At 49.0% G+C, this 12572-nt stretch overlaps 1 protein-coding gene across 2 annotated transcripts; it reads left to right on the forward strand.

The window, feature by feature from the left end:
* Window positions 1-6200: 6200 nt before the first annotated feature.
* Window positions 6201-11475, forward strand: ADORA3 (adenosine A3 receptor). Of its 2 annotated transcripts, none has more exons than XM_017821335.1 (3): window positions 6201-6279; window positions 9124-9758; window positions 10676-11475. In XM_017821335.1, the coding sequence occupies exons 2-3, from the start codon at window positions 9409-9411 to the stop codon at window positions 11271-11273; spliced, it is 948 nt and encodes a 315-aa protein (XP_017676824.1). In that variant the 5' UTR covers window positions 6201-6279; window positions 9124-9408; the 3' UTR covers window positions 11274-11475. The 2 variants fall into 2 exon arrangements, with proteins under 2 accessions (XP_017676824.1, XP_017676826.1); XM_017821337.1 differs by lacking the exon at window positions 6201-6279 and adding an exon at window positions 6514-6523 and having other exon boundaries at window positions 9072-9758.
* Window positions 11476-12572: the final 1097 nt, after the last annotated feature.

The following is a 12572-nucleotide window of genomic DNA, read 5'->3' on the forward strand; positions in this document are numbered from 1 at the left end:
GAAAGCAAACACACTGGTGTGCATGGGCAGGGCTTGCAGGTGGGTCTGGGTGTTGCCCCTGTGCCCGCTCGGCCCCACAGCCCAGCGCTGGGGTTTGGGGGTGAGGAGCTGCCTGAGGGACGGGCAGCTGTCCCTGCTGGAGCTGGCACGGGCTCTGGGGCTGGGGGGATGCCAGGCCCACACTGCCTGGACTCCATCCTGATACCTAATAACAGTGATTTCATATATTTTTATATGTGTATATATATATTGAAGTTTTTGTAGAATACTTATGTATTTAACAACCTACAGATAATTAATATATAGAGATATACATATATATATATATGGAGAGAGAGAGAGAGAGTGTAGTATATAGAGTATAGTATAATGTGCGTATATATGTATATATATGTAGTTTTATATATATATAAAATATATTTTTATATATATAAATATATATATTTATATATATAAATATATATAATATATAAAAATATATATAAATATATATATAATATATATAAATATATATAAATATATATATTTATATATATTTATTTATATATATATAATATATATTTTTATATATATAAAACTACATAAGAAGATATAAATACATAATTTTTATTATATGATATATGCATATAGTATATATGCATAAGATATATTATTATAATGTAGTAAATAATATATAATATAGAATAATATATAAGCAACTCTATTATTGTGCATTATATAATTTATATTATTTACCTGTAATAAATTTATATATGTTTATAGGTATTTATATATAACAAATTATTACATTATATGTATTATAATAGTCTATTATTAGATATTATATTATAATACGTATCTAATCTGTATTATAATATAATAATAAATTATTATAATATGATAATAAATTATAATGTATAGAAACATATTTTTATATAAAGATATATAAATAAATAAATAAATAGATTAAAATCATAGAAAGGTATGTGTTGGAAGGGACCATATATATATATTTTTGTCTTATATATCTTATATATAAGATATATATGTCTTTCTGTCTATATCTGCGTCCAGCACAGCTCTTGGCTCCTGTGCCCCCTCCATGCCCTGCTCACACAGAAATGCAGCCACCCCATCACCTCCCAACTCCTGCTGGGCTCTGAGGGGCTGTAAAGCTGCCCAAAAATAGGAACTAAATCTCATTCTCACACCAGTCAGGGGTGTCGTGCTGTTATTTAGCCAGTTGAAATTCCCTTCCACTCTCGAGTAAGTGAGTTGTGATTCCTCCAGCGCTGACAAATCTCGTGGGCAAACTCCAGATGCATCGTTATGAGGTTCCAAAACTTAAAACAAGGGTTTAGGAACGATTTATTTCCCCCAAATCGGGGCAGCAGCCTTGGCAGTGAGTGTCATGAACAAAACTGACTTTTCTACTGCAATAAGAGGTGGGTGTGTTTTGCTGCAAAGAAAAATAAATCCCTTTTTTTTTTTTTTTACTGAGGAACCAAATAAGATCTCAGAGTTAATTGTAGAACAAAAGAGGCCTCGATTTCTGCCATCCATCATGGAAAAGGTTGGATCCAAATATACATGCATTAAAAATAAAAAGGTATAAACAATGCTTCCTTCCTTAAGAGCTTCCCTGGTAAACCTGGACCCTGCCGGAGCCTGGCTGCCTCCAGCTCATCTTCCTGTTGGTGGAGGCTGCTCTGATGTGGAGCTGAGCCCCCAGGGAGACTCCAGGCACCTCTCAGGACCATTTCCTTGGAAAATGGTCTGTTTTCAGCAGCATCTTTGATCAAATAAAAGCCCAAAGGCTTTCCTTGGCTCTGTGTCCTGGGAGGCTGTTGCTGTGTGAGGGTGTGAGATGGGCACCGAGCCTCCCTCGTTCCTTCTCTGCTCTGAGGCCCAAAACCATGTTGGGTTATCAAACAGGACCGAATTTCCCTGCAGAGCTCGAGCTGGAGGGACCAGCAAGGTGTGGAAGCCTGAGTGGGATCCCTGGGGGATTGGGGACACGGGAGCACCACCCCGGGGACACCCCACCCACCTCTCTGCTTGGGAGCCACCAGCTCCTTCCCCCTCCAGAAGGGCCTGGGGGGGATTCATTTGTTCCTCTGGAATTCCTGTTCCTCGGGGGAAAGCCTCTGCTTCCACCTCCAAGAGGATTACTGGGGCCACAGGACCAAATCCCTCTGTTCCTTACACCCGTGTAAATCTGGAGTAAATAAATCCTGTTAAGCCATTGGGGCCACTCTGGGCTTACCCAGACAGAAATGGCAGGACTATAAATAAGATCTTGGTTTGATTAGGGAAAGAAAGGCAGGAAAAAAACACTTATAAGATATCCAGAGGAAATATAAGCTCCCCCCCCCATAAGTAGTTATGCTGACAATGATGAATTTGTCCATGAATGCCAGTCAGAGAATGAGTCATGTTTCATAAATAAATTACAGCAAGATATTCATAGAATCATAGAATATCCTGAGCTGGAAGGGACCTACAAGGATCCTCAAGGTCCAGCTCCTGGCTCTGCACGGTACAACTCCAAGTGTTCTTAGGAATCTTAGGAAATGCCTTGGTAATATTCATTTAATCCATGAAATCTGTGGCCTGAGATGCCACTAAACATTCAAAATTAAGAGTAATTCAGTGACTCCATATCAAGCACATACAGTTACTGTAGTTGATGTTAGAGCCACACATTTCTGGCAGTGTCTACTCATCCCTTGCTGGAGCCAAACTGATATGGAGAAGCTGCTGAATGGGGTTTACAGCCCCTGTCCTCAACCCCTGGGGTCAGGGGGGCAGTGGCAGCCGTGGGTGCTGCCTGTGCCAGGTGACTTGTCCCCTCCCATGGCTTCTCTCCACAACAGCTCTTCCCTCCCTCTCTCTTCCCAGAGAAAGGCTGCTTTTGCAGTCCCTTGCAGTTAAATGACTTGCTGGTGATCAGAACCAAGAGCTGGGAAGAGAGCTCAGGGCCTTGGCTTTGGTGTTCCACCCCGTCCTGCCTCCCCCAGCCTTGCCAGACTGAGAGGCAGAATTATCAGCAGAAGAGTTTATAAAATGTCAAAACAGTTTCTCTCCTGTCAGCCAGAGAATTCGTGTAAATAGAGCCCCTTTAAAGAACCTCTTGCCAGCTCAGAACTCCCTTTCATCTCCCCAGGATTTATTTTGTGCTGTTTTTTTGTGGGATTTTAAAACAATCTCTAATGAAGAGCAAGGATGGAAAGTTCTGAGCCCTCGGAGGTGGTGGGTGTGGGGCACCACGGAGCTCCAGTGGGATCCTGGGTCTGCTGTCACCTGCCAGGGGTGACAAAGCCGGGCAGAAAGGCTGTGAAACAGAAACCGAGGGGTGATTTCCTCTCGCGATTCACAGGAGGTGACTGCTCAAAGCTGCCATCGCCTGCTGGGTAATAGCTCTGCATGCTCTGCAGCAAGCTGGAAAAGCAGCTCTGGCAACAAAACATTCCAAAAAGCTGCACTTCCCAAGTCAGCAGAGAAAACACAGCGTGACACGGTTCATTCACAGCCCTGGGTGCTCTGAGAGAGAGCAAGAGTGTGGGTCAAGGAGAGCCGGATAACCGGGGCGGGGGGAATCGCTGCTCCCACGGGCTGGGAAAGGTCATTGCCACGTGTGGGAGCGGAGTTGGCATCACACGGGGTCAGTGCTCTGCCCTGGCTGCAGCTTCACCCACTCCACAGCCACACCCGCAGAAAGCCTCAAAAAACTCCCATGAATTTGAAGACACGCAAAAATATCATTTGTCCAAGCCCCTGTCCCTGCCTTCCTGCCCTGTTTGTGCTTGGGATTCCAGGGGCTGACGAGCAGGAGCTGTTTCAGAGCTGCATCCCAGCCTGTCCCAGCAAACCCACCGAGCCATACTGGTTTGACAGCCCCATCTCCCTCCTACACTGGAGCTGCACTCCCGAACGAGCTGAGCAAGAAGAGCAAACACACGCACTCGCTCCCAGGTTTCGGGAGGTTTAAAATCCAAAGCCACAGAATCCAGCCGAGCAAAAGCCCGTCGGGAGCGCGAGCGTCGCTCCGCTCCTTGCTCTTCCCTGAGCGCGGGTTTCGGCTCTGGAGCAGCCTCTCGGGGCAGTGTGAATGTCTGGCTGTGCCCACAGAGAGCAGCCTCCCGGGAAGGGATGCCATCCTGGGAAGGGATGCCATCCCCATACATGGAGACAGCTGCTGCAGGGAGCTTTACCGGGCCCCTGGACTTAAAAGGAGCAAAGCTCTTCCCGAAGGCAGCTGCGGGGCAGGAGCTGGGAGCCTGCTCGGGAGAGGTGAAACCCGCTGCTGGCAGTGCCCCTGCTCGGCCAGAACACAGTTTGGGGCCGTGTTTCCTGCCATCCTCAGGCTGTCGGTGTGTGCTCAGTGCCCTGTGGAGCCCTGGGTTGTTCCACTCCCAGTGTCAGACAGCCGGGAGGAGGGATGGGCCGTCCCTGCCGGGAATGCCGAGGTCGCCACACGTGCTGCTTGAGAAACCGGGCAAAGCCACAGACTGCTGTCTGGCAGGGATTAAAATGCCGAGGGAATGCCAGCCATGCAGGTTATCCCTGCTCCTCGGGGCATTAACGCTTTATTTCCACCCTGATCTCTCTCGCTGGGAGACCCCGAGCTCGGGCTGTCCCAGGGGCTGTGGTCACATGTGTCGTGGGCTGCATGTGCTGCTGGTGCAGGGGTTGGAGCAGGGATGCAGAGGGTCAGGGGGCTGCGGGAGCAGAGGTTGGGGCTCCATCCACCACCAGACACCGTCACATCCCACAGCACCATCTGCCAGCTCCGGCCCCTGTGGTGCTGACCCAGCTCAGCCTCCACACACTCCCTGCTTTAAATAACATTCAGGACCAGCCAAGGCTGAGGCTCTGCCCCAGAGTCAGTCAGCAGACAGCAGCAAACAGGCATCTGCACCTTTTCTGGCTGTTCCAAACACAGCAGTGAGTCACCGGGAGAATCCGATTTCCAGCACAGTTCAAGCTCAGGGAACGGGATGTGGAAGGGAAGAAGAGCTTTCCAGATCTGATCCTCCGCTGACAATTTGCTCTTGACAGTGGTTGAAATCATCTTTGGAACCAAAGCTGCATTCTGAGGGCAGTGAACTTTGCCTTCCAGCACAGCTGTGTGTGTGTGCCAGGGGAGAGGTTTCTTCAGGTTTTCCCATCTGTGAGAAGCACCGACAGCGGTTTTCCGACACCCCTGTGCCTCTGCATGCAGGGGCAGGTGAAACAATCCCAAATGGGGAGTTTCAGAGGGAAACCAGAAGGGCCCTGCTCCTGTCCAGCCCTTCCCAGCTCTGGGAAGATCAGACTGACCCTCCTCTTACCGTGGATGGGGAAAGTGAGGCACAGAGTGACACCACATAGATCACCCACACCAGGCTCCAGCCTCTCGCTCTGGCTGGTTATTCAGCAGACACAATCCCTCTCTGTCACACCAGATGTGATCCTGTTCCACATTCACATCCTCTCTCTGCTTTGCTTTCACTTCCTTCCCAGGGCAGGGAAGAGCCAGGACAGTTCTCACCACTCGCAGCCTCTTGGTTTATGAGCTGCTTTTTTTTCTTTTCCCCCTATAAAGTTAAGATTAAATTTTAAAATCCCAGAAAAAGTCCTCCTCCACAGCTCCTGGCACAAGGGCAGAAGCTGCTGGGATGTGAGGAAAGAGGAATGAGGCGTGGGACGTTGATGCCTCCCCAGCACTGTGTGAGCACAGGTTTGGGGGGCAACCAGGACCCCCAGAGCCCAGCTGGGGGCCCAGGCAGGGCATTCCAAGGAAATTGCCTTCAAGGAGGCTGCCTTCTCCTCCCTGCAAGTGTTTTACAGCCCCACCAGAACAAAGGCAGCCGTGGCTGTTGTTGACTCACACGATAAGATCATTGTTGTGGGATTTATTTTTTTATTGTGTGTCACTTCGAAATAATTTTTTTTTCGAGCAAATTCGTTCTCCTCCCCTCCGCCCCCAAAGTGAAAAGGGAATCTGTGCTCAAAGCCACAGCTGAGATTGCAGAGAGACCTTCCCTTCCTGATCCTTATCTCACCAGGATGTAGGAGGATCCTTGGGGAATAGCTGGAAGCCTTTCGCTGGAGCCATCCAAGAATCCAGCAAGCTGAGCACGGCCTTTAAATGGCAAAACCATCAAGTGCTCAGGGATCAGGATCCGAAATGCTGTTTAACCCCATCTCAGTGTGACATCCCTGGGTTCCATCCCCCAGGAATCACCCGGCTCTCATCCCAACCTGCCCAGCATGGGCTCCTCCTGGAGCCGCCTTCTCCACAGGCTCAGCTAAATGGTGTGAGCTAAAAATACACCTCTGAATCCTAATCTAAACCAAAGCCTTAAACTGCAGGCTCACAGCGTTGCTCCAGCTGCAGCCCCGCTCACAGCCGGGCAGGTTTGGGGGGCAGCAAACCCAGGGCTGGGTTTCTCTCGGGCTGCAGCCTGGGCAGGCAGGGCAGGGGAGGGCAGAGCTGGGTGGGTGCCACACAGCAGGAACAGGAGCCAAAGGTGGTGGGGAACAAAGTTCCTTCCATCTGGTCCTTTCCTCCACCTCGGGGTGGGTCACACCTGGACACGGGTCTGAACTACAGCTCTCGGCAGCAGCACAGCCCAGGGGAAGGACTGAGCTGTCCTGGGGGACAGGGGCAGGTTCCAGTGATAGCCAGGAGCTCAGGGGCTGGTGAAGAACTGTATCATCCACTTCAGCATCATCCTCCCACTTATCCAGAGCAGAGCTCGATGACTGATGCCCCATTGACACCACGGAGGAAGGGAGAGGTGAATCCCGGACCCTCATACGGCTGAGCCTGATCCTTCTCGCTGCCAGTCCCTCCTGCTGCCAGCTTTACTGGCATGTGCTTCCCTAAGCCTCCCAGTGGGAGCACGGTGCGTGCTTATGGAGCACTAAAGGGGAGAGAAGTAGAGGAGAGAGCCCTCCAGCCGGGATCTGGGGTTGGGTGCCGGTAAAAAGCAGCCAGAAGAGGGGGCAGAGCTGATTTCCACAGCAAAACGCTCCCTGATCCCACACCCCGGCCCCATTTGGCTCCTCTGTGCAGGGAGTGTTTAAACACTTTGCAAGCTGTAAAAACCTCCAGCCCAGTGTTTCCTGAGAGTGGGGCTGCAGGAAGGCAGTGGGAGAAGAGCTGAGTGCCCAGGGAAGGAGGATGCAGCACCCACAGCACCCCAGGGCTGAGGGAAAGCCGTGCTCATGTGGGGCAGGGGCAGGAGAAGGACACAGGCTCATCCTGCTTTGGTGACAGAGGAGTCACAGCCGCCCAGCACCCTGGTTCTGTCATATTTAGGACAGGAAACAGATGCTGCCTGGTGGAGGAAACATCTGAAGAATATCAGTGCACCTTGTGCTGTCCCCAGCAGGAACCTGTGGGAACAGGAACAGGGGGTGCTGGGTGGAAACAGCCCAGTTCAGCCCCAGTCAGGGGGTGCAGCTCTGCTGGGTTTGGTGGCACCTCCCTCAGAGACAGTGTCCCCATGGGAAAGCACCTGCCTGTGAAGGAAAAGGGAGGGGCAGATCCAGGGCTGTGGAACCTCACGGGCTGGTCCAAACACCACGTCGCCCAGAAGCCACTCGATTCCTGCCAGCCCAAAGCACCTTTCCACCAGTGGGTGCTGCTGCCCCGTCGAGCCCGGTCAGAGCATCCTCAGATGGTGAACACTCTGCTGCCAGCAGCCAGTTTGGTTTGATTTCTCATTATCCTACTCTGATCTGATTGGTAATTAATTTTTCCACAAGTTTTGCCCATCCTGGTAAAGGCCAAGTTACCTCTCCCTGTCCTTACTTTAACCCACAAGGCTTTCCTTATATTTTCTCTCCCCTGTCCAGCACTCGATCCCTTTGTCTGCCATCAATGAAGGCATTAAATGACACTGGTCTCAGTACAGACCCCTGAGGGACAGCACTTGTCCCTGATGTCCACCAGGACACTGAGCCATCTGGATGTCACCACCCAACCAGTTCCTCAGGCNCCATCTGGATGTCACCACCCAACCAGTGATCCAGGCTGCCCACTGACATTTTGGACATCAGGGGCTGTTTACATCCAAAATTAGGAAATACTGTGCTGAATTCTACCTTCTAGAAACCTCATCTGCCTTAAATTAAGCTCCTCAATCTGATTTTTGCCAGCACAGCCAAGTTCAGTTGCAGGCTGGGACTGTCCATGTTCCCAGCAGTTATTCCACCAAAACACCCTCCAGTCAGGGAGCAAGAAGCGCTAAAGTTGATTTCAAGGAATCTGAATTTGTCCAACTCTTTGGATAGCAGGGAAGAAAGTAGTCTCATTTATTTCTGGCTCTGTCTGCTCTCAGACTGATTTCACTTCCCCATGCTCAGTGTTTCCAGAAAGTTGGGTGGCAGAGGTGGAGGACTCGGTGTCTGGGAAGCCAAGTACCACCCCTGGTCGCTTCAGGATTCATTATGCTAATGAGGCTCCATCCTCCTAATCATTTCCTTGCTCATCCCTGGAGAAGGAGCATTCCTACTTGCCCAAGAGCCATGTCACTCTACAGCTCATGTCAGGGAGCTCCTGTTTGCCTCTCTCCTCAGTTCCATCCGGGGTGGGAGCAGCTCTTTCACTGCAGACCCACATTGAGAGGAGTGGGGCATCACAACTGCCGGGCTCCCCGCACATCTCAGCTTTCACACCCTCTCCCTGCTACTTCCCATCACTTCCCACACCTTCCTTCACTTTTTCCAGGAAAATATGGCACCCTCTGAACATGACAAGCTTGGCTGTCATACCGATTTCCAGCAGAAACGAGGGCTCTCACTGAAAACATCACCCGTGCTACGAGTGTTCTTGTCAGACTGAGAAAGGTCCAAGTAAAAAAGTGTTCTTCAGCCACCTCAGGGCCTTAACTGGAATGGTGCAACCTGGATTAAATTGGGTGTTGGAATTTAGTGCAGTGCTCTTCAACATCCTCTGAGCTGCCTCATTTGCCACAGTGACGGCAGAGTGATTATCTCGGGTGATAAGTGGCAGCTTTGCACATCAACTGGGGTTGAGGTTCTCAGACTTGTAAAACTGTGGCTCGAAAGAGGAAGCAGTTAAAGCCTTTATTTATGAGTTGCTGGTAAGCAGGAGTGTGGAAGCTTTTCCATTTTTTTCCTTCAAAACAGCCTTCCAGAGCACTTCACTGCCACGATGCTGCTGAAGGGAAGCTGCGAGCTTCAGAAGATGCCTCCAGAGAGGGGAACAGCTCCTGGGTGCTGAGGAGTTTGCAGCTCTGTGGGAAGGCAGCACCTGATTTGCTGCCTGAGCACGGAGGACGCGAGATACTGAAAGGAGTTTGCACCTTGAAGTCACTGGAACGACTGAGCACCAGCCACTGAGGACAAATCCCACGCGGGGTTATCGATGCCCGTGTCTCCTCCCGCAGCTCAGGCCAGGGTGGGAGCACCATCATGCCAAACAACAGCCTGGCCCTGAGCAGCCTGGACGGCATTTACATCGGCACCGAGTGCTTGGTGGCTTTGTTTGCCACTTTGGGCAACGTCCTGGTGATCTGGGTGGTGAGGCTGAGCTCCAGCTTCCAGAACACGACCCTGCACTTCGTCGCGTCGCTGGCGCTGGCCGACATCGCCGTGGGGGTGCTGGTGGTGCCCCTGGCCATCGTGGTGAGCCTGGGCATCACCGTGCACTTCTACACCTGCCTCTTCATGTGCTGCCTCATGGTGGTTTTCACCAACGCCTCCGTCCTCTCCCTCCTGGCCATCGCCATCGACAGGTACCTGCGAGTGAAGCTGCCGACCAGGTGAGTGCTGCACCTCCACGCTCCCTGAGATGAGCAACAGGATGATGCCACTCCCTTTTCTGCTTTATCTGGACTGCTTTTATTATTTAAAGGTGCACAAGAAAGTAGCCTGGTCTTAATTGTTCCTTAAAAATTATTACACCACAAATTATTATGTCACCTGTGGTGTAATAATTAGTGCCATTTTCGTGCCGTCCTAGGCAACTACAACTCTGCAGGCTGGTTTGTTTTGATTGTCAGGGGAGGATTCAGCAGGCTGAATCAATGCAAAGTCCATCTAATAGTTATTATTAGGGTTTCTGAGGCAGGTCTTGTAAATAAAATTCCGTTTAGTGTTTGCTGAAAACACAGAAGTAAGTAACAAACACACTAAGGGTTAACTTAGGTCATTCGCTGTTTATATTTGAGTGGAAAAGCACATAAACTAAAAATGCAAAGCATAACCTCAAGCATCAAAGAAATCATCATTTCAAGGGAAAGGGCCTATGAAATTGAAGAGCAAAACAACGTTTTAGTCCTTCAAGTGGCATAAAAAAAATAAAGACGAAGGTACACCCAGAGAAGGTGAAAAATAAGATAGAACTGCTAATAGCAGCAAAGCAGTATCTTGGCAAGAGAAGCACTGAAATCATAGTGAGACAAAAATTAATATAGATGAGAACATCCAGTTATAAACAGGGGAAGTTAAGCACAATTCTTACTGATGCTGCAATGTAACTGTTACAAATGTAGGGTTGGGTCTTGTCTCAAGATAAGATTTGTTTTCACCCCCTAAAGAAAAAAAAAACCAACCAAAAAACTAATGCTCCAATTTCTGATAATGAAACTTTAGTATCTGAAGGTGTGAGTGCTTGAAACCATCCTTTACTATTTTAAACACTCCTTTTTAACACAGCCTGGGTTTTCTTCCCCCACAGGTACAAAAGAATCACTACAGAGAGAAGAGTTTGGTGGGCACTGGGGCTGTGCTGGGCTCTGTCCCTGCTGGTTGCACTTGTCCCCATGTTTGGCTGGAACAAGTCAGGAGACTCCAACTTCCCCCGGTGCCGATTCATGTCCGTGATGAGCATGGATTACATGGTGTATTTTGGCTTCTTCACGTGGATCCTTGTCCCCCTGCTCATCATGTGTGCCCTGTATGCTGAAATCTTCCACATCATCAGGACAAAGCTGAGTCAAGGCACAACCAGCGTGAGAGGGGCTGGAGCTTTTTATGGGCAGGAGTTCAAGATGGCCAAGTCTCTCGCGCTCGTTCTCTTCCTGTTTGCAATATCCTGGTTGCCTCTGTGCATTATAAACTGCATTTCCTATTTTTACCCTGAGACTCAGATCCCCCAGTTTTGGATGTACTTGGGAATCCTGTTATCCCACGCCAATTCTGCCATGAACCCCATTGTCTACGCCTGCAAGATAAAGAAGTTCAAAAGCACGTACCTTTTGATTTTAAGGACCTATATCCTGTGCAAAAAACCAGACCCGGCTCTTACAGAGCAAACAGCAGACCCACCATCATAAATTAAGACTGTACAGACCAGGCAACTGATAAACCACTTGGCTTTGCTAAGGAACTCATGGGAAAATGAAGCAACATGTAGATCTGAAGGTTACCCTAAAGCTGTATGTGAATATATGTCTTTGTATTATATCAGTCCAAAATACAGAAGGAAATACTGTCTAGTTGTGGTGGGTACTGTCTAGTGTTGAGGGTTTTTTTGGTTATTTTTAACATAAGGGTTGGAAGAGTTGACTGAAAAACAGGCTAAATGTGTTCCTTGCTGTTTGTAATCCAGCAGCTCACAACCTCACTGACTGTTTTCACACCTTTTGTCTTCTCTGTCCATTTAGACTAAAACTTGAGTCTGGTCGACTTGTGCTGCAGCCAGGGTTGTCACATTGTCATGAATAATAATAATAACAACTATTAGGTGGATTTTACATCGATTCAGCCTGCTGAATCCTCCCCTGACAATCAAAACAAACCAGCCTGCAGAGTTTTAGTTGCCTAGGACGGCACAAAAATGGCACTAATTATTGCACCACAGCTGACACAGCCCCCTTTTAAGGAACATGGGTCAAACTGAAAATAGGTCATTAAAGGCCAGGCTATTTTCTTGTCCATCTCTAAATAATAAAAGTAGTCCAGATAAAGCAGAAAAGGGAGTGCATCATCCTGTTACTTATCTTAGAGAGTGTTGGCATCTGCTCCTTTAGCTGAGACCAGACATCTCATTTCTTATCTGATGCAACCCTTGTCCCAGGCCAAAGCTCTGCCTCCTTACACAGTTCAACTTGATAGATAAACAGGCCAAAGGAAGGCACTGCACGAGTACATCAGAGTTTGGTACATGATCTCTAATGATCAGTGATGGAACCGATTGCTTTCAGCAGAAAAACAGGTCCCACCTCACGAGCAGGAAATTATTTGTGAGAACGATGCACGGGGGGGCTTTGCTGATGTGTTTCTGGTGAAATGAGGAAAGAGGGAGCAACACTGCACCAAATTCCTGGCAGGCTGCCTGCCAAACTCCAAGGGAACAAGGTACAAGGATCGGGAGGAAGAACAGAGAGGGGACTGAGAGCAGGGGAAGTCATCCTGCCTTCTGAGAACAAGCTCCCTGGCCCTGCTCTCCCTTCTGACGTTGCAGCCAGATGTCAACTCCAAAATGCCAGGGAATATCACAGGCACTGCTGTCCCTGCATCCTTCACAGCACCATTTAACCCATGAGGTGTTTCCACTCACCCTCCTAGAACTGGACAATTTATACTGGACACAGACACACTCAGACACATTCCTGCTGTGAAAGCTTGTCCTG

Source organism: Lepidothrix coronata, unplaced genomic scaffold (genome assembly GCF_001604755.1).
Source record: "Lepidothrix coronata isolate B3197 unplaced genomic scaffold, Lepidothrix_coronata-1.0 Scaffold90, whole genome shotgun sequence".
In the NCBI taxonomy this organism is placed as follows: Eukaryota; Metazoa; Chordata; class Aves; order Passeriformes; family Pipridae; genus Lepidothrix; species Lepidothrix coronata.

Excerpts from the sequence above, each read along its gene's own strand:
- ADORA3 (XM_017821335.1), top strand. The coding sequence starts at position 9,409 with ATGCCAAACAACAGCCTGGCCCTGAGCAGCCTGGACGGCATTTACATC. Across the intron at positions 9,759-10,675 it reads CGAGTGAAGCTGCCGACCAG|GTACAAAAGAATCACTACAG; the intron begins GTGAGTGCTGCA and ends CTTCCCCCACAG.